We start from the raw sequence: 21,986 nt of genomic DNA on the forward strand, positions 1-21,986 counted from the left end.
AGAACCTATATGGAGAACAATGGGCTCTTCAGTGTAGCATCACATTGGCATTCCGTGATCCAATGGCTGGAAGTTGAAGCTATACTAATTCAGACTGGAAATAAGGCGTACATTTTTAATTATGAGAGTAGTTAACCACTGTAACAGCTTACCCAGGGTCTCCATCTCTGATAATTTTGAACTCAAGATTGGATGTTTTTCTGAAAGATCTGCTCTAGGAATGATTTGGGGGAGGTTCTATAGTCCGTGTTACATGGGAGGTCAGAGTAGCTTAGAATGGTCCTTTCTGGCCTTGGGATCTATGGCTATCTGAAGAAGTTACACAACTATATTGGAACAGTCATTTATTATGCACACTGCTTCACAGTGCAAGACATCTTGTGCTCAAAGTAAAAAGTGAGGACAGAATTTAGCTCAGATATGAGTGAATTCTATATGCATATATAAGCATATCACTTGACCCTGAAAAAGCATATTACAATATAAATTATATTTAGGGGATGTTTTAAAATACACTTCAACCAAAGTTTCACTCCTATCAAAATTCACAGAAGTGAAAGTGCAAATAGTGTAAAGTATTTGCAAGACAAATTTCAAGCGGAAAGGGACATTTATAAATTCACAAACTAGGTTCTCATCTACACTCATGCAACCCCACTGAAACAGATGTTTTTTCATTAGGATTCTTTAATGATTTATAGTAAAATTGCTTTGTAGAGGCATAAAACAACATTTCATTGCATGGATTCTGAACATAATAAAATATAGTGTCAAATTCCATCTGCCCTGCAGAAATCAGTTAAAATTTGTGCCCTGAATGCAGATACAGCAGTAAGATCAGTGAGCAGATTTCCCACCCCAACCCCCCGCTTTTACATAAAAATAATGATGTTACTGGTATTAATATAATCCCTCCTGTATGAGTTGGCATTTCTGGGATGGAAAGTGAAAGCTGAGATTAAAACTAATAGAATGAAACCTCCTTAGGATTCTTACAAAGCTGCCCTCTTCAGAATCCCTACTGGAAATACAGAAGTGAAAGATGGATGATGGGCACTCTATAAAGAACTGGTAGACAGAAGTGATCATTAGTTTAGAATTTCTCTCTCAGCACTACAGGTAGTACATTAGTTAAAGTGATGAAAACCTGTAAACCACTCAACTAATCTATCCTCCAGGAAGCCAGGCCTAAGCTATGACAGATGAGAATGTTTTCTTGTTACATTATGACATTCTCATGATCTCTGGACAATTACACTAGTTATAAAATGGCTGTTAATCAGAAAAATGCCATATATTACTTCCAAAAACTGCTGAAATAGTCCTTATAGAGCAAAACTTCTGACAGCAGCTATTACAATGGAGGTTTAGTCATTTCTCTCTCTGTGGGACTGAGAATTAGAAGAAATAAACTTGGTGGGAGAAGTAGATTCTCTTTGTAGTGCTTTGCCTAAGTGTAGAGTTTCAAGAATTTGGCTGTGAGGAAGTGAATGCAGCTGCCTTCCAGCTGTTCTCTGTCTGTACCTTGACAGATTCTCAGCTTGCCAGGAGCATTTTGTCTTCCTTAAAATTTTGAATTTACATTTTAAAAAATATATGATTGCTTCTGTGCAGATTTGAGGTTAAATATGGAGTTTAGTCCGAACAGATCAATGAAAAGTGAAGTAAAATTATGTACAAACTCCCTTTAACCTGGAGATGTAAAGTCAGGTGGCCTTTTAAAATCCAGCTCATATCATTTTCTTTAGTTTAAGGAGTGACGGCTTGAGGAGACTACCTCTGACAGATGAACTTTTTTAGCTAAAACATTTCACGTCTGAGAAGTACAGGTAAATCTCACGCAGGGAATTTGTCCCTACATGAAGTGGATTTTAGCTGATCTAGTGTGTTGTAATCACTAAACTGTTACACATAGTAAAGCTCCTGTATTAATTTTGATAACCAGCATACTCCTCAGTACAAACATTACAATCAATACTAAATATACAATTTTTTTTAGTAAAGATTGACCAAGACAGGTTGCATCTCTCAGTATATCTCTATTTCTTCTGCTTATTCCTATCTACTCTCTTGCATATTCTGTAAATAAAGAATTAACTTGGGACTCATAATCCTCTTTATAGGATAAGACAGTGGGGAGCAAGAATTCTATTTGCGAAGGAGCAAAACAAATGTAATAGAAGCAGCAAGATATACACATAATTTCACCAGCTAATTTGGATGGTACCCAGTCAACATTGTCTACTGTGTATGCAGTTTCTATGGTTTTAAAACTACTCTTTAAAAATAATCTAATGAAGCTTCCTTTCCCGTTCTTTGAAGTCACACATTTAACTATGTGTTCTTTAGGATGGCATCTTGGACAGTTTCCCATGAGAACATGCATTAGGCCATGTTACTATAAGAAAACTATATATGTTAACAGCCAAGTTAAGGTATTTTAATGGTGCCATGTCATTGGCAGTTAAACAGTGTCCCCAATATATAAAATCTGCAGAGACCTGAACTATTCCTTAGATATATAAATTTATAAATCATCCTCCATTTATATGTAGCTCCTTAATCACCAACAATACTCAGGCATATATGGTGCCAGATTAAAATGTGGGGAAATGGTTTTGCTCTTATGACTTCTTTACCTTTGTTTCCTTTTCTGCTGAGTAGACAATGCTTTATCCCTTAGTGCTATGTTTAACAACAGAAACATAAAAATGATTTGGCCTTCTTAATCCAAGTCACAGAAACAGGTGTCCACGGCACAAAACAATCACAGCCAGCACTAATTGGCGTTCTTGTGCAACTTTTTCACAGATGCTAAGAACTGAATGGGTACACAGGGACCAATCCTGCAAGGCATTCAGCCAACTCAATTTCAGTGAGTGTTGAGGGTGCTCAGCAGCTTACAGGAATGAACCCATTAACTCCTCCCAGGTCAGAGGTAAAGCACTGAGCAGTGTGGGCAAACTTGTAATACAGCTGCTCATGTTGTACCTATTCTCTAGCTAATTGAAGGATTTTGGTCTCCAGCATCTTTCAAAACTAAATATTTAAAGGGGAGGAAAAAATTCCACGTTATATTAAGCCAGAATATGTCATGATTAATATACAATTTACCTGCTCAGTGCTTAATAGAAAGTACTGTCTGAGTGATAGATTTACAACAGGTTACGTCCCAATATGGCCTTTAAGAACTTTATTACTTAGCAAAATTTTTAAGAGAACTTCTCATTAACAGTAGTTTTAGAAGCTCCTCCCTTTCAGCCAGGGACTGCCTTAGGGCATTTATTTATGGCTTTATTCTTCTAATACTAGGAAAACAATTAAAAATGCATTTGATAAATTAAAAGGAAAAATATTAAACAGCTGGAGTTTGAATATTCAAATTTAGGAGTTTCAGAGGGACCGAACGAATTAAAATCCATAAAAATTAGTTTGATGCTATGGTTACAAAACTGGAAACAGAGGTCTGGAAACACAATGCTTCAGAAATGTAGGAGGGCAATAATTAGGATAATTTCTGGATCTGGCAGGCTAGAGGGAAGGAGAGGAGATAATTTAAGACCACACAGCAAAATTACTAGAAACAGCACCTGAAATGAATAAAGTATGTCAGAATTATTAAAAAATTTATACACACTAATCTTCCAGAAAGGGACCAGAGACATTGGGGAAATATCAGGCAAATATAGAAAATTAAATGGATCTAATTAAAGCTGTTTGGAAGCTGATCTTAGTAGACAAGAAATTAGCTTTGCTACATTCTCTGATCATTTAGGACTAGATTCTGATGCCTTTACTCTCATCTAGAAGCACCTTACTAGTAGCCCCACTGAGTTGACTATTCAATGAGATTAAGAGTTTCAGAATCTGATGCTTAAAAGTACAAGGCACCTGGGCATCCAAGTTAACCTTTATACTATAAGTCAAACAAGATCTTTCCTGGGGCTTACTGCATCCTCAACTCACCTTCCTATCTCCCCCAGCTTGCCCAAACAGGGAGGCTACCTCCTGTTCTATGTGAGGCACTTCCCAGGAATGAAGCCTTAACTCCACCCAGCTCAAAATATTCCCCACCCTCCTACCTTAAATAAGAGGAGCAGATTCTTCCCTGGTTGACATTTCAGACAGTCTTGCAGCCCAAAATGTATCTCCCACTTACATGCCCCCCCAAACATTGCCCCTCCCACAACAGCAGAAGAGGTAAAAGGTGGGGGCCTCTAGTGCACAAGGGCTTGATCCTGCAATATGCTGAGTGCCCCCAACTCTCAATAAGTTGAAGGTGCTCTGCACTTGGAAGGATCAGGCCCTACCTGGGTAGTTAAATGTTTCTTTCAGGGAGCCACAGATTTGCTTGGACCAGCTCCCCGTCTACACCCACTTCAAGGCTGGCTCCTAATCCCTTCTTTTTTCATCCTCCATCAGGATGAATGCTCATGCTCCAGTGGCTGCTGTCCCTCAGCCCCCTTCCTTTCCCACCTGTGACTGTTTCTCTCTTTCTGTCCTTTTTCGCTGCCTGTCCCAGAGGTTGTGCGGATGCGTGTGCTCTTTTGCTCTCTTTTCTTCCCATTTTTTAAAAATGTAACTTTTTAAAAAGCAATTTTAAAAGTGCAAGCTACTAAAAAAAAAAAGAGCCTCAGTTTATAAGGCCAGTGTTAATACTGTTCAAATAAATCACCTGGAAGGGAATAAAAAAACCTGAATACATATCTGGTCATTCATTACAATAATTGGTCAATCAATCAAAGAGACAGCTTTTGTGCAGCCATTAGAATGCATGGGATCAAGCACAGTATATCGTCTAGCCAAAGATTTTCAGTATCCAAATGAATACTGTACACTTGGCCAGTTAATTAAGAAATCAGGAAAATAAGAATTTTTTGACACACAAAATCATTCGATTCACTGATAGTAAGTGATTAGCTAGTTTTGAGAGTTACAAAAAATCTTCAAGCCTTTTCATAATCTACAAAAATGCATATCTTAGTTTTATAGGTAATGTACAGTTTTTAGATTTTATTTTTAAAAAATAACTATTTGTCTTCCTATCTGTACACATCCATCTTTGAGAGATTTTAATTCTTTATAATCTATTGACTAGTTTCTCTCAAGCCACATCCAGAAAAGTTAATACCCATCAGTCCTGAGAAAAGCAAATATGCTTTCTTTTTAAAAAAAAGATCTTTGTAATAACTACTTCTAATTTTCTCAGTGACTAACAAAGTTCTTTAAGTCCTTTTGTCTTACTATACTGTTCTGTATAGCAGCTCAAACAGAGGCGTCCCAACCTGTTCCAAGCCATTATGTGCCACTGTAATACAAAAAATATTAATAATAATTGTTTCAGGTCAATGTAGGACAGACACAACTGCGACACTGTTTGCATAGATAATAGAGTCAAATTGCTCATACAGTCATTCTTCTAATAGTTTGTTAAAGTGGACAATACATCAAAACTATTGAATTTGATGTTGAACCTTAGGTAGGGCTGTATGAGATTTTTCAGTCTGCCACTAATGTTTCAAGTCTCTCCGATAATTTAACTCGCACTGGGAGCATTTTTGACCCTTAGTCAGCCTATAATCAGGGGACCAGAAAGGTGACTTTCATCTAGCCTGGTAGGCACCACAGGCATCTGTTTGGATAAGTTTTCAAAGTACTGTGACAAAGTTCCTCCTCTACCTTGGTGGGTCCTGTGCTTATTGGCAGATTTGCTCACCTCAGTGATCTTCCCCTCTGGTGGAACCCACAGTCTGGGTCTACTCCTCCTGTGTATGATCAGGAGTTGCGAGGTTTGGGGGGAACCTGGGCCTACCCTCTACTCCAGGTTCCAGCCCAGGGCCCTGTGGATTGCAGCTGTCTATATTGCCTCCTGTAACAGCTGCAAGACAGCTACAACTCCCTGGGCTACTTCCCCATGGTCTCCTCCAAACACCTTCTTTATCCTCACCACAGGACCTTCCTCCTGGTGTCTGATAATGCTTGATTGTCTGATAATTCCTCAATCCTCCAGTAGCACACCCTCTCAGTCTCAACTCCTTGTGCCTCTTGCTTCCAGCTCCTCACATGCACTCCTTCTCCTCTGGCTCCTCCTCACCTGACTGGAGTGAGCTCCTTTTTAAACCCAGCTGCCCTGATTAGTCTGCCTTGATTGGCTGCAGGTGTTCTAATCAAAGTAGCTATCTCCACTGCCTTCTAGAAAGATCTTAATTGGCCCCAGGTGCCTTGATTAACCTGGAGCAACTGCCATTTGGTTACCATGGTCCTATTGGCATCCAGCGGGGGTGGGCGGGCGAAGCCCGCCCACTTCTAAAGGGCCTCCCCCCAGCCTAAGGGGAGGACCCACAGGTCTGGGACACCAAGTAATTACAGGGGACAACTAATGAAAAAAAAAACAGGATTGGGAGTGAGGTCATAGGGCTAAACGAAGGGAACCTGATGGGGACACCGAGCAGAGAACCCCGGACAACGCCCACTGCTCCTCGAAGGCATCAAGGGAGCCAGTGGACGCCGCCCAGAGGAACTCTGCTCGGATGCGTGAGCAGACGGAGGAACGGAAATAGGCCCTACAGTCGCAGGAAATCCTGTCGGCCAACCTCCTCTCCCTGGTGTTGTAGATGGCCAGTTTGGCCAGGGCCAAGAGGAGGTTGAGAAGGAGATCCCGTGACTTCGTGGGGCCACGGATGGGGAGCGTGTAGATAAAAAGGTGAGGGGAAAAGTGCAACCAAAAACGTAGGAAAATAGTCAGGAGGAGCCGGAACAGGGGCTGCAACCTGGCGCACTCCAAATAAACGTGCGCCAAGGTCTCCTTCTCACCACAGAAAGGGCAGGTGCTAGGGACAGACGTGAACCGCGCCAAGTACACGCCCGTGCTCACGGCTCCGTGAAGGAGCCGCCAACTGATATCCCCGGCAGGCCTCGGAACCAGGGCAGAGTACAAGCTGGCCCACCGGGGCTCCTCACCCTCGAGAGGCGGCAGGAGGTCCCGCCATTTGGTATCGGGGCGGGACGCGAGGGTGAGGTAGTGAAGGGTATGGAGCACGAGCGAGTACAGATGTTTCTGTGGCGCGGTCTGGAACAAAACCGGCTGCAGATCATGCAGCCGGCTGGCAGTGAAAGGGTGAGGGGGCCGATTGGGTCCACGGGGCAGGGGCCTTGGTTACCATGGTCCTAGGGATTTGTTTAGCCTGGGGCTAACATACCTGTTTCTCAGTACTTTACTGTAGCCATCTGGCCTTTCCCCATCACAGTACTAATGTGTTTAATTTCACTAAACGTCTACACTTTTGAAGGTCACAGTTAGAGTTTATATCCCATCCCCTTTTCTACAAATTATTCTCCATATTCTGCAATCAGTTCAATCAGTTATTCTGATTGAGGGAGTGCATTGGAGCCAAGAAATTCCCACCTTTCTGTTCCTCAGCTCCAAAGAGCTCCATAACAAAGGGAATAAGTGATTAAAAATGTCCCCCCCAGTAGGTGTTTTCAGACTTAACTAGCATTTTCTTTCCCAGACTCTACTCTGGACTTTTTGAAATAAAGATGTCTAAATAACCTCAGTTGGAGCCTCTCTCTGCAGAGTCTGAAAAATCATTTTTATGTAGCATGTGGTTCCAGCAAAAATATCATTGTTATGCAAAACAGTTTGTGAAGAATATCGACTTATCTGTGAAGGATAATGTCAGTTTCATCCTTCATGTACTGATTATCACATTACTGTTCCTCTGATTTGTACTAGTTTTTCAGTTTAAACAAATTTTGATATATGCTTTTATCTACAAAGAAGTCCCCCCCCCAAATCAATCTGCATATTTCATTCTAACTTTTTCTTGATGTAGCCTCCTAATATTGATCATGATGCCGCTAATATGGTTTCATGCACTTTCTCTGGACATTGTATCAGCAGTTGTTGCCTTACTTTGAGAAAGTCCAGCAAGAACTGGGAAATAGGCATGCAAATGGTGATAGTACACTACGCTGATTGTATTGTTTTATCACACAAAATGGGTGAACCACTGGCCCAGAGCAAACACCTGAAGAAGAACTTGTGAGGTTATCATAGAAGAGTTTAATGTAGCTTACCTTTAAAGCACAGGTCTGGTAGTTTGGCTTCTTGGGTTCTTTGCCCGGTTTGCCATTGACTCACTGGGTGGCCTTGGGTAAATCACTTAGCCTCTGTCTGCCTTATTTTGTATACATACCTTACAGGAGCATTGTGTACATAAAAGTGCTTTGAGAGCCTTAATAAAATCCTTCTATAAGCACCAAGTATCAGTAGTCTAAGGAAATCAAGCACTTGGATACAAAGGAATTAAGTGCCTTTAATATACAGAAGATAACATTAGTAAACCCTGGAACTGAGTGTTACATATGTTCATTGCAGTAACTTAGTAAATTAATTAAATATATGTATATTGATGACAAATGGGTAGTTCATGATCTGTTTTATTACCGTACATACTAAATGAATGTGTAAATGTAACCTGTGCCTGCTTGGTGCGGCACTCTGTCCCTGTCTAATGGCACCTTGGCCAGCTACAGATTGATGAGTCTGCTGCAGGCTTGGCTAAGAGCCAGATGACTTTTGGCTCATGCAATAGAAGCTCATACACTAAGCTTCAGAGGCCCTGGGTTTGAGGCTGCTTGCTGACGACCAGGGTCTGTCTGTGTTACATAAACACAGCACAGTGAAAACAATGAGTTAAAGCTTTTTCGTATGTGTACTCTCTGCAGAAAATGGGGATAACTTGAATAGTATGCAGAACAAGTTGAAAAATGCTGATGAAAAGAATTCTGATCTCCTGAGAGCTTTGAATGACACCTTTGGAAAGCTGGCAGCCATTCCTAACGGTAAGTACAAAAAGTGCTGAAGCACTGGGCCCAGCTGTGCTTCACTGTGTCATCTTGCATCTTTTAAAAAATGTGTATAGGTCTTATTCTTTGTCTACATGCTCTCTCAGCCACAGTGCCCCTTTCACAATGAATGTACGCTGTGTGTGAGAGGGAAACTGAACTGAACGCAAATGCTTGGGGTTCATTTGTATTTTGGACTTTTAGGGGCTGCCATGTTTTTGTCATTCTCAGATGGCCCACTTCTGGTAGATAGTACTTCTGGAAAGGAGTGATGGCGTACTGTTAGCCAATCAGTCTTTTTCAGAAGCTGTGAGTCCATCCTGATAGTACCTCTTGTGGGAACAGTGCTTCCCAGAATGGTAAGAACAAAGATGATGGCATCAACAAACAGTTCAAAGAGACCTGGGATGAATAACAATCTCAAATTGCCCAAAGGACTCCAGATAGTCTGTATCTAGAGAGACCCAAATGAGCGAGTCATTTTGGTCCATCTATACTTTAGAATACTGCTCAGTCAACAGTGAATCATGGTAGTTTCTGTAAATAGTATATCGTTTTCCCAGCACTGTCATTTATGAATTAAATAAATGATTGTGTGTCCCACACCAATGGCCCTGCACTTCTTTATATATAAACATTGATATATGCAGAAATAGAATATATTCCCACACTAACGAACTATTGCTCTGTTACCTTAGGACTTGTCTAGATGGGGAAATAGCTCAGAATAGCTGTTGTGGAATAAGCATTCTGCACTAGGTCCCCATATAGACACTTATTCCACTTGAAGAGTTCATGGATTAAGCTAAACTGTACAAAGGCATTTTTAGTGCAGAATAAGAATGTCCACAGAGAGCTAGTGTGGAATTGCTTTTGCACTTTTAATTCACACCTGAACTTATTTCACAATCATTTCCCAGTGTAGACAAGCTCTTAATGAATGATTGCTCTAGTAATTATTGTTAAAATAGCTTAAGAGTGTCATCCTCAGCATCTCAGTGGCTCTCAACTTTGTCCTTGCTCTGCCCTGTTTCTTTTTTTCCTTCAATATCCCATTTCACATCCTACACTGTACCTTGTTGCCCTCTCTTCTTTCTCATACTGGGGCCTCCATGACTTCTTGCATGTTAACCCTGTCTCTGTAACTGCCTTCCTGCTCCAGTGTGCCATCTGTCCTCACTTTCCTTCCTTAAAATTCACCTCCTTCATTAGTTGTCCACCACTGAGTTCTGCTGCTATGTCACCTGCTCCGACTGTCATGCTTGACCTTCTTTTCCCAATCTGAATAAGGAAGAAAAATAATATTAAATAATACGAAGAGTAAAACACAACATTGATAAAAATTAGAACTAAACCCAACAACTTCAGAAACAAAACTGTGTGTGATCCTTATTTGTTGTATCTGTCCTCCATTCCCCACATCTCTTCAGACCGTTGTCTTCTGTCATTACTTGCTGGGCTGTCTTATTTAGACTTTAAGTTTCTCAGGACTGGGACAGGCTTTCTTCTATTATCATAAAGTGCTATGCAACTTACAGTTCTTTATAACTAATAGCAAAGAGTCTTTCATACTCATTAATGTGCAAGAGCTCCATATATTTGATACCTTTTGTGGTGCTAGTAAGGGACAAAGAAATACATTATAACTTCATTATAGTGGACACTTATAAACTGAATGCTTGTTTATGATAAACAAAAAATCTCTATCATCTATTTCAGAATGTAGTTTGCTATGCCTGCTCTCTCTAAAGAACTGCTCGTTGTTATGAACTGAAAAAATGCCCTGGAAATGTGCACCAAAGAAAAGTTATAATCTATCCATTTTGAGGTCTTCTCGAAGTACAGACCGCAGACAAAGCTCCTTGCAAAATTTTTCACCAATTCATTTCATGCATTTTTGCATCTTCCAGATTTCACGTAACTATAGATACTCTATTTTATTCACCCAGATCCTTGAAATCTTTCATTCAAGAGATTTTGTGCTATGTCATGCGCACTTTAGTTAATTTTGTGATGCTACTGCAACAGCTACTGGTGTGCCTGTGTGCAGATATATGTCTCAATCAAGCAGAATGGACCTCAGAAGGCCGTCATTCTTAGGACTCGGAATACTAAACACAAAGAAAGCATGAGAAATATGAAGTATGCAATCAATGGCAATGTAGATTACAGTTAGGGCGTGCTTGCTCTTGGGACACGGACACACATGCACGAATAGCGTGCTTTGTAAATATGATTCAAAGACGAAAATCTGTAGCAAATAAATGTCAAAGATAGGAAAATGTAGTAAATTGGTTATCAAACAGGGGAATTAACAAGGAAAAGCAAACAGCTCTAGTCATATCCCTGACTCATCAAAGATTCAACAAAACAGAATGGCCTGAACTAATATTTCAGGCTTGACCAAAAAAAAAAAAAAAAATCTCAGCAGGAATCAAAGTAAGAGGGCAGTTCACTTTAGGAAAAGGACCATATGCTTAGGAATGGGTGTATTTTATAAGTGTGCTGAAAAGTAAGTACAAAGTATGCCGTGAATAAATGTCAAATTAAAGCAACACAGTGGCCTGAATTTACATTATTCTAAGGTAGATATCACACAAGGAAGGTCAGAAGGAATACATTCAAACACCTTGGGGAAACATAGGGAAAGAAATAATCAGATCCCACTCTTTTGCCTGTAAAATATTATTAATAATGATAGTGTTAAAGAGTTCAATTGTATTTCCAAAGCAAAGCTGGCTTTTCAGAACCAGCCCACCCAGAGGGTGGTCTGGGCAGTATCCTTCCTCAAGAAGCAGAATTCCTCCCAGAGTGCAGCCTAAGTGACTGCCTAAGGTCAAACAGGAAGTCTGTGGTGGAACAGAAGATTGAACTCTGATCTCCTGAGCCTCAGTTTAGAGCCATAGCCACTGAGCTCTCCCCTTTCCTAATCAACAATATCTAATAGCTTCCACAGCATTTTCACACCTAGCACTGAAAATCATCTTGCTCAGAACTTTGTTGCAAAAGGAAAAAAATGCTCAATTTAACAGAAGTTCAGGTAATTTGTCAGGAGCCACATTTTGATGAGAAATATTATTACCACAAATATTTCACTCAGCTGTACTTCAAAGTAACCATAAACTACAGAGCAGCAGCTGAGTTATGTGGATCATGTAGATTAATGTTCCGTACTCTCTTCACCAACACATCAAAGTGCTCCCTATACCATGGATTCTGAAGATCATTACTTTCAGTCTCAAGGTTAATCAGATATTTCTGGCACACGGAAAGGGTCCATAGAAAAATTAATCTGGCTAAGAAGATATTTCATTCTCTACATTTAAACAGGGCTGGGTTTTTTGTTTTCCTTTTTAAAGATGCAACTGTCAGGTCAAGAAAGACAGAGGGTCTGATTCTGCCATCTATATTCATGATTGGTCTGACATTTTGATCTTTTCTTGCCCACAGATACAGCTGCAAAAGTGCAAGCAGCTAAAGATAAAGCTGGACAAGCTAACGCAACTGCAAATGATATACTGGCTAGGATTAAAGACCTCAACCAGAACCTCCTTGGCTTAAAAAACAACTACAGCAAATTAGCAGATGATGTGGCCAAAACAAATGCTGTTGTGAAAGATTCTACCAAGAACAGTAAGATCTTTATTTTGTTTGTATGCTTTTCTCTTCATCCCCTCAAAAGAAAGAGCTTTCCCTGCTGCCATGATGTGATTTATAGGGCATCAATATAGTTTTTGTTACAATTCAGTACATGATCTTACTAGAGTACACTTCTGTAATAGGAATCTTTTTGTATAGCCTCCATATTATTATACAGGCCTTAAAGATAGAAAAGCCTTTGAATCTAAAGGATTGCTGCTGGTAACAAAAACTATTCCTTAAATGGATGGAAGCGGGAGAAGAATTGAAGAAGCTATCAGTGATTGGAGATTCCACCTCTAGATTCATCAAAGCTTCCCTGTGCACCCCTGTGCTAGGTTAATCAGCTAATAAGTTCTATTAGGGATACACTTAATGACACCTTTTATATTGATCATTGTCTTCTTTATAGAGCATAAAGGCAGTTCTGAGGCATAATAATTAAAAGGGACTTCCAGTGAGGTTGTTTGCATGTATTTTAGCATTGAAGTGACTCCTGCTATCATATAGTGATGATTGTGTTAGAATTTTCATTGGAAGACCCTTTGTGTTTAGTGGAAAAAGTTCAACAATTTAAATTGCAGCATACTGTATAGTTCAATGAATCCTAGATATAATATCATTTGTTGTGTTCAGAAACATGTTGTCTCAACAAAAAGACAAAAAGATCTGTCACTTACAGTTGGAAACCTAAATTAGGTCACATGATGAGTGATCAGATTGGCAAATAGGCACCCGTTTATCCTGTTTAAATGACAGTAAATCTTTCCAAGTTTGATAACTAAGTTCTAGTTGTGTATTTCTGACTGTGGGGTGAGTAGTGGGTACTGAGTTTCTCCAAAGAAATCCTGTCTTGTAAGTTACTTGACTTTTGTGTTTTGCACCCTTTTAAAATGTTATATTGCAATATTTTCTTTTGTTTCTCTCTTGTCTCTATACCTTGCCTACAGAAATCAGTAAGTGTGTATGTGTGTTTATATAGGCATTGCCTAGGCAATGAGGCATCAGATATATACTATATATATATATAATGCATGAGTGTGTGTGTGTATATATTGCTATTTTTCAGTATCTGCTGCCTCATTGCCTACTGCAAAAGCTTTTGCATAGTGCCACATTTTTGTGCTGCATTAGAACATTTACTTTTTTAAATGTTGCAACAATGGAACTAAAGATTTAAATAATTCTCGCAGGATGTACCATAAGAAATATGCCTTATCTCAAAGTGAGGAGAAAGAGATTAACATAGGAGCTCTCATTGTTTCTTAAGAACCTGGTGTCTTGTGCCTACTGCGGAGTGAACCTTATATATCTTTATTGTTCAGTTTGGATAAACATCCAAAATTTGGATATCTGTTTGGACCTTATCCAAACTTTTTGAGGCTGCCTTCCTATTACTGGTTTGCCCCCCTACTATATCAGCCACACAGACTCTCCTTCCTGGACACTAGCTGCCATGCAAGTCAGATGTTTTACTCTACAGATCTTCTAGAGGTTGAGGGAGATTGAGAAAGCTGTGGGACTATTGGATAGCTGTATGTAGGAGGGAATTTCAGTCATTCTAGAACTCAAGAAAAGAGGGAGAGGAGGTGAGATCCTTATGTGAACTAATGGAGTTCATTTGAGAGATGGGAAAATATATGCAGTGGCTAATATTCTGTATAATATTTTTAATCAAAATTATTATTGCACATGGGATAATGTGAAACTTGTGATCAGGATCCAATTTTTCCTAGTTGTGACCATATAACTAAGTTAAAAACTAATTCTCTAAATTTTGTGCAAATAACTAATGAATTGCTTTTTTAATTCAACATGTTTCATTAAAGCAGGAGTAAAGAAGAAAGGTAAACTCTGAACTTGGAGCTGTATTGTACCATAGTTTTTTCTACCAGTACCAACCTCAGACATAACTACTGATCCATACCTCTACCATTTTTTCACATTGCAATTTTTAAATCAGTCTAAAACATTCCTAAAATTATTATCCCCATGGTTGTCTCAGGAAGCTGAATTTTCTGTAAGAATTTTCTTGGATTTTATTATTGTTGTTTGTGTCCACTCTATCAGACTCTCCCTTCTAAATGTCTGCTTTTTTTTTTTTTTTGTATGAAGTTGCTGATGCAGATGCCACTGTAAAAACCCTAGAAAAAGAAGCAGATCGGCTACTGGATAAGCTCAAACCAATCAAAGAATTTCAGGATAATTTGGGGAAAAACATCTCTCAGATAAAAGAACTGATAAACCAAGCCCGGAAACAGGCCAATTCTGTAAGCACTTCTTTTTCAGTAACTCCATCTTGTGGGTAGTTTGTATCCTTTCATCCAGCAAAAGAAGCCATCCCAGTCCAAAATACCTATGGCAAAGACTGCAGTATAAATATCTAGGCAGATATAACCCAGGATACCTGATATCTGGTTTTTCCCTCTGGTTTGCTCCTCATTTACAGCACAGTCCTGTTGCATGAGGAATACCCATAGGAATGTTAGTACTATGGGAAAATTGGGGGGGATAACTTGGATAAGGGTACAGGGAGGGGTCACGGAGGAGAAAATACCCCTCATTCGATAGTTGTGCACAAATTAAAACTGAAACAATACTAAAAAGATGTTTTCTGTCTCAGCATGGGTATAGGTATTTAAAACCTAATTTTGTAGGAGTTTCATTGCTTATGAAACATGTGGGTTTGGTAGCTGCAGATTTGGCTGCTCTTTGACCCCTTGTTGGACCATCTCAAGCTAACTGAAAATGTAGAGTGCACGTGCTTTCTCATTTTCTTGATATTTACTTCTCCTGGTAACAACTGAATAGACTCTCGTGCTTGGGTTACGAGCATATTTCCTTACCTGGTTACTGAGTCCCAAGTCTGTATCTCCCATGTAATTATATGTTTAAACTCAGGAATCAACTAGTGATGATAAACTTATTTGGATTCTGACCTGCAATAATCAAGAAAACTTAAAGAAAATCCTAAGAGATGAACATTCAGTAAACTCCTGTATAATTCAAACAAAACCAGCATACTAGAGCACAAATGACTGAAAGGAATGTATGCACAATAATGGAGCACAATAATGACATGTCTGCTCCATCTAATAAAGTGCATTTTGTATTCTCATAGAAATATAGGTAACACAGAAGGGCAGGTTCTTCTTCATCATCATCCTTTTCCCCTACATAACATATTTCATCCAAAGACTTCAAAGTACTTGGCCTCTCAGCCAGGGACGGCTCTAGGCATTTTGCTGCCCCAAACACAGTAGGCAGGCTGCCTTCAGTGGCTTGCCTGTGGAAGGTCCCCAGTCCCGCAAATTCTGCGGCAGCCTGCGGGAGGTGCGCCGAAGCCGCGGGGCCAGCGAACCCTCTGCAGACATGCCACCGAAGGCAACTTGCCTGCCGCCCATGCGGCGACCAGCAGAGTGCCCCCCATGGCTTTCCGCCCCAAGCATGTGCTCGGTGTGCTGGTACCTGGAGCTGCCCCTGCTCTTAGCATTTCTGTACACTATTGTTATCCTTATTCTATGGATGGGAAAGCTAACATGGAGGGAAATTAAATGGCTTGCCCAAATTCACATAGCACTATGTCTGAAGGGCCAGAAATGAGTCTGGATCTCTAGATTGTCTTTGCTAACCAGTAAACCGTGTTCTTTTACCGTCCTTGATCTTTTATCCTTTCAGTGTTTTTTTTCCAGGTTCATAAAAAGCTCTCATAAAACACATAAATGGTTGCAGTCATGCAGGCTCCTAAACCTTTGTGAATGTAGCATGATATATTTCAGAATAGTTAAATTTTATAAATTAGTATTTTAAAACTGTCTGGAGGCTGCAATAGGACCCTATTATAAGTGTACACTCCTGAGACAAATATAGAATAAAAATATCAGTTGATTAAAACTAAATGATCCATGAACGCAACAAAACTTTTAGTGCCCCCCAAAACATATCTCACACATGACACATACAGACCCTAGCCACTCCTCTCTGCTGCCCTTAGTGAGGTACTGGGTTCCCTCAGTTCACCAAACCTGAATTCTAAGTAGGCCCTGATCCAGCGAGTAACTTCAGAACCTACATAACTTTAAGCACATATGTAGTAACAATGACCTCACTGAGACAACTCACATGCTTAAATTTATGCAGGTACTGCAGTGATTTTCAGCATCAGGGCTTTAATTCATTTCTGTACCCAGAAAAGACATTTGACTTGGAGAAAGCAAATAACAATGTTTGTTTGCTTGCTTTCGGTACCAAGAATCCGGAAGCCATTAAATGATCCACGTAATTACCGTGGAATTTTTTCTTTAGTGTGTATGCCATTCACCTTAATACCCCATGAGTTGATCATGGTTATTAATATTACAGTCAATGTCAAAGGAACTTATGATCATCACTAATAGATTATGATATTTAAAACTTAACAAGGATTAAAATGGAACTAACAACATCTGACAGGAAAAGGAATCTAGTCTTAATATAAAACAAAGAAACCTGGAATATATAGTGGTGAAGAATGTCTCAGTTGGAGGCTACTTCAGAACTATGCAGTTATGAAACCAGTTATTGGTAGAAAGTGCTTTGAGATCAACTGATGAAAAGTGCTATATAAGAGCTAGGTATTATTACTATTTTTTACTATTTATTATTTATTAAATAGAGAAGCCATACAAGCCAAGATAGTGTCTCTATTCCTTTATCTAGCAAACTTTTTTTAATATCTCCACCACCTGAACTACCACAGCTTCCCCATTATCTACTGTAGTAATTCTTAATGTAAAATAAATTTCCTTCTGATGTCATGTCTGAATGCCAGGTAAAACTACCACTGCCCTTGATCACAATCCATCCTCCTAAACAAGGAAATCACATTTCAATGTTCCAGATGCTGAGTGGCAAGCACCAATGCCTACTCCTCAGTAATACGTGTGACACAGAAATGAAACAAAAGCACAATCTGATTGCAGTTATTCTGAAGCCCCATAAGTTTTCTCTGGAATAATGAGCTGTAACTCGGGTTCTCTCTGCTATGTTTTCTTTGAAGATCAAAGTCTCTGTGGCTTCTGGAGGTGACTGCATTCGCACATACAGACCAGAAATAAAGAAAGGAAGCTACAACACTGTCATTGTCAATGTGAAGACAGCAGTAGCTGACAACCTTCTTTTTTATCTTGGAAGTGCCAAATTTGTAAGTGTGGTTTCAGTTTTCCCTTGTCAGAGTTTCTCAATCAAACTGGATCATTGAAATACAAAAAGGAGGAGAATGTTTCTTCCCAGAGGCTTCAGAGAAACAGCATAGAGCCTGGGAGTTTTACTGGTTCACTAGTTAGTTACTGTTTCTCATAGAAGAAGCAAAAAATATTTCCTTTTATATTAATGTAAGTTTTTAGAAGTAACATAGGTGGCAAATATTTTGTTTCTAACTAGAATCAAATCTGCAACTCCTATATGAACTGTATTAAAACTGTAAGAACTGCCGTATGATGGGTGTGACTTTTGGTTTGTTTCTCATGTATTTTCCCTTGGAAATGAAGTAGATAATCATCTTAAATCTGTCAAAGATCCTGCTTAATATGACTTCAAGTCAAGACTATAACTTTCTCCACTGGAGAAAGTGGATATGGAAAAGTTATTTACTTATTCCCATAATACAAGAACTAGGGGTCACCAAATGAAATTAATAGGTAGCAGGTTTAAAACAAATAAAAGGAAGTTCTTCTTCACACAGTGCACAGTCAACTTGTGGAACTCCTTACCTGAGGAGGTTGTGAAGGCTAGGACTATAACAGCGTTTAAAAGGGAACTGGATAAATTCATGGTGGCTAAGTCTATAAATGGCTATTAGCCAGGAAGGGTAAAGAATGGTGTCCCTAGCCTCTGTTCATCAGAGGATGGAGATGGATGGAAGGAGAGAGATCACTTGATCATTGCCTGTTAGCTTCACTCTCTCTGGGGCACCTGGCATTGGCCACTGTCGGTAGACAGATACTGAGCTAGATAGACCTTTGGTCTGACCCGGTACGGCCGTTCTTATGTTCAGGAATGTGTAGTGATGAAAGATTCAGTTTTCCATGAGCCCTCCAGCAGACAGGCTTCTAGAAACATCAACAATAATTCAATGAATGGAAAAAGAGTTCTTTTCCTAACATCCTGAGCTATGCGATATTTTCCTACTATAAATGAAGATTTAGGATGGCAATGTGTATTAACATATAAAACACTTGCATTTTCCATTGTAGGATTGCTGTCCAAATGAATGTTTGTATAGTATTTCAGTTAACAACTTGAGAGACAGTCAATGATCCAGCATTGTGTGGACACACATCACTTGACAAGATGGGAACCTGGGGCTAAGAGGTGGAGGTCTGAACTTAGGTCTCTCATGGGAGTATTTGTATAAATTTTGTTATGTGAGCATGGGTCTCGAGGCCCATTAGGTTACTAATGATCTTAAGAAGCTTGAAGGGGTAGGGATTTACAAGGATTGTTCTAATCCAAGTATTTGATTCCTTATCCCATAGATTGTTTTTTGTGTCTTAGACTGACTTCTTGGCCATAGAGATGCGTAAAGGCAAAGTGAACTTCTTGTGGGATGTGGGATCTGGCGTTGGACGAGTTGAGTATCCAGATCTGACCATCGATGATGCATTTTGGTACCGGATTGAAGCCTCTAGGCAAGTACTCAATTAATTTGCAAGCTTTAGTTCTTACCCCCCAAAAATGATGAAACCGAGCAAGCAATCTGTCAGGTCCACTCTCTTCAGAGTCACATTCTTAAATACAGCATTTGTAACAGTAGTTTTAAAAAAGAGGTACCTTTGATGATGATAAATATAATTCAGTTTAATGGATTTTTGAACCTGTGTCCAACAGTCTGTTATCAGAGAGTTTGTAGCCAAAGAGATTATAAATGTGTTACAGTGTGTCTCTCTGACTGCTATTGAAATATATTACGCATGTTTAATGTCCATAATCTTTTACCCATGTACTTCTTTGCCCTTCCTCCTTCAGTCCACACAAAATCCAACTACTAAAAGCTCCCCTTTTTGTACTCCTCATGTTATAGCCTCTTGTCATCTCTTTAAGACCCTTCAGATCTTTGCCTCTCCTTCCTTAGCCACTCTTGTATTTTGTGGGAGCCCCCAGTCCCCTATTCTGTCAGTGATGCCAGTCTTACCCCCATTTCCACTTATCTCAAATTCCTCTTTGTGCTGGGAAGACCTTTCCTCAATGAATCTGTAAGACAAACTCTCTCCTCTAAACTTCTTCTTATACAGGGGCGGCTCCAGGCACCAGCATGCCAAGCGCGTGTTTGGGGCGGCAAGCTGCAGAGGGCACTTTGCCAGTCACCGGGAGGGCGGCAGGCAGCTTGCCTTCGGCGGCATGCCTGCGGAGGGTCCGCTGGTCCCACGGCTTCAGCGGACCTCCCGCAGGTGTGCCGCCGAATTCGTGGGACCGGGGACCTCCCGCAGGCAAGCCACTGAAGGCAGCCTGCCTGCCGTGCTTGGGGTGGCAAAATGCCTAGAACTGCCCCTGTTCTTATGACACACTTCTACCATGAGAACTACAAGAATTTAGCCAAATAACTGTGGGTTGGTAGACAAGAATTTTGGGATAGATTATCTAAAAAATGCAGTTGTACGTGCTGTTCCGCTCCCCTATTTTTTGTCTGTTTGCTTGTCAGAATGTAAGCACTTCATGTCAGGGTCTGTCTCTTCATGTGTGTGTGTACACTGTACTGTGGACACTACTATGATACAAATAAATATTGATAATAATGTTTAAAAAGTTACTCATTAGCACAGAATCATTTTTAAAATGTTTAAAAGTTAAAGGCTATTCTTGCACTCAAACTGAAAACTATATTTTTCTCTCTGGCTTTTCAAAACCTCTTGGTTTGATGCGGTATTGGGAGTGGATGGCCTGTCACATCCCAGTACATTGATTCTTACTCAACATGCCAACCTAATAGGCACAACGCCCCTTCATGCTGAAAACATTTGAAAAGATGTGGTTTATGGGAAGTCAACATTAAAAATATTTTGGTCCGTTTAAACAACACAGATTTTTTACATATTTTGAAAAAAAGCAAGTGTTGAATGTTTTTAATTTTAAAAGTTTACATAAATTAATAGCTGAAAATTATGTTGGCTTCTTGATATATATTTGGAGGCACTATATTGGTATTTCCCTGAAGCGCATACCATCTGGTACGGCAATTAAGGCAAAAAAAAAATATAGGTTAGTTTAAAAAAAAATTGATGTGCATACTATGTATTTACCATAGCATAGGCACTATTAAAATCTTTATAATTTTTGCTTTGGTAAGTAGATAACATCACTGCATTTAGCATAAGGAACGCTATATTTCATGCATAAAGAATATCGTGTCAGCACTAATTATTTGCAAAGGGAGCTGTAATATTTCAATAGAAAACCATGCTAGATGTGTGTACTTTGTATATGATGTGTCCTTTATTTGCTAGTGATGAACAAACCCCTATAATTTATGCAATATCAGATCAAATGAAATCAAAAAAAGAACATGAATCCTAATTTGAATAAATCTTGTCCCATCATAATATGTTAATTTTACATAGTGTGTTAGACAGACAAAAGATAAAATAGTCATCAAATGAGACAGGAAGAAAAAATAGGAGTTTTACTTTCTATTATGTCCATAGCTTTCAGAAGAGGGAAATGATGTTCAATTTAAACAATTTAATGAAATCACAGAATAAGCCATTCAAAGCAGAGAGCTAAATAAAATTACAGCAGAGTGTTCAAATGCTGGCTCAATTAAATCTTATAGCTGGGAAAACACAAAGTGGGATATGCAAGATCTTCATCAGGTTAGTGTGGTTTGAGTTCATATTACACATACTGAAATAGCTGCACGTCACAGTAGTACAGGACTTTCATTTACTGGAAAACTATTTCAGCAGAAAATGGAGTCAGGACATCCTAGAAATGCACATTGCTTGTTAAGCTGTTGTTCATGACATATAGGGCATTAGATCTAAAGCAACTGGAACAAACTGCTAAATCAGCAAGGGAAGCAATTACAGGAGCACAAATCTGAGGACTGGAGCAGTGTTTAGAAGGATTAGATTATGGAGACACTAGTTGGGTTTTTAGGATCAAGATGAAGAACTCAGGACTGGTTTTGAATTCTTAAAGCAGAACTGAGGAAGCACACAGTGAAGACTTTTAATTTACATCATTATTGTATCACTAAGAGCATTCTTGCCTCCCTTGATAAAGGTCTCAGACCAATTGCACTAATTTCACTTTCTCACCTTCTGTCTTTACATTTTGGCCAGATTCAGCTGCACACTTCTGAATTTACCTGACACCACTAACAATATATCCAGTGGCAGGGATACTCGCTTTTCTAATGGGCTCCCTGCAACCTCTGAAGCTTTGGGACTTTGTCTGGGGAGCAGAGAGGAAGAAGATAGTACACACACACACACACACACACACACACACAGCCTTGGGTC

General features: G+C 39.5%; 1 protein-coding gene across 1 annotated transcript in view; it reads left to right on the forward strand.

The window, feature by feature from the left end:
* LAMA2 (laminin subunit alpha 2) overlaps positions 1-21,986 on the forward strand; it is a 377,975-nt gene that overhangs the window by 303,987 nt on the left and 52,002 nt on the right. The window contains exons 44-48 of the mRNA XM_030558337.1: positions 8,731-8,847; positions 12,301-12,483; positions 14,605-14,759; positions 17,528-17,671; positions 19,024-19,157. Of these exons, the coding sequence (XP_030414197.1) occupies positions 8,731-8,847; positions 12,301-12,483; positions 14,605-14,759; positions 17,528-17,671; positions 19,024-19,157 (733 nt within the window). The remainder of the gene's footprint in view (positions 1-8,730; positions 8,848-12,300; positions 12,484-14,604; positions 14,760-17,527; positions 17,672-19,023; positions 19,158-21,986) is intronic.

This window comes from Gopherus evgoodei, chromosome 3 (genome assembly GCF_007399415.2).
Source record: "Gopherus evgoodei ecotype Sinaloan lineage chromosome 3, rGopEvg1_v1.p, whole genome shotgun sequence".
In the NCBI taxonomy this organism is placed as follows: Eukaryota; Metazoa; Chordata; order Testudines; family Testudinidae; genus Gopherus; species Gopherus evgoodei.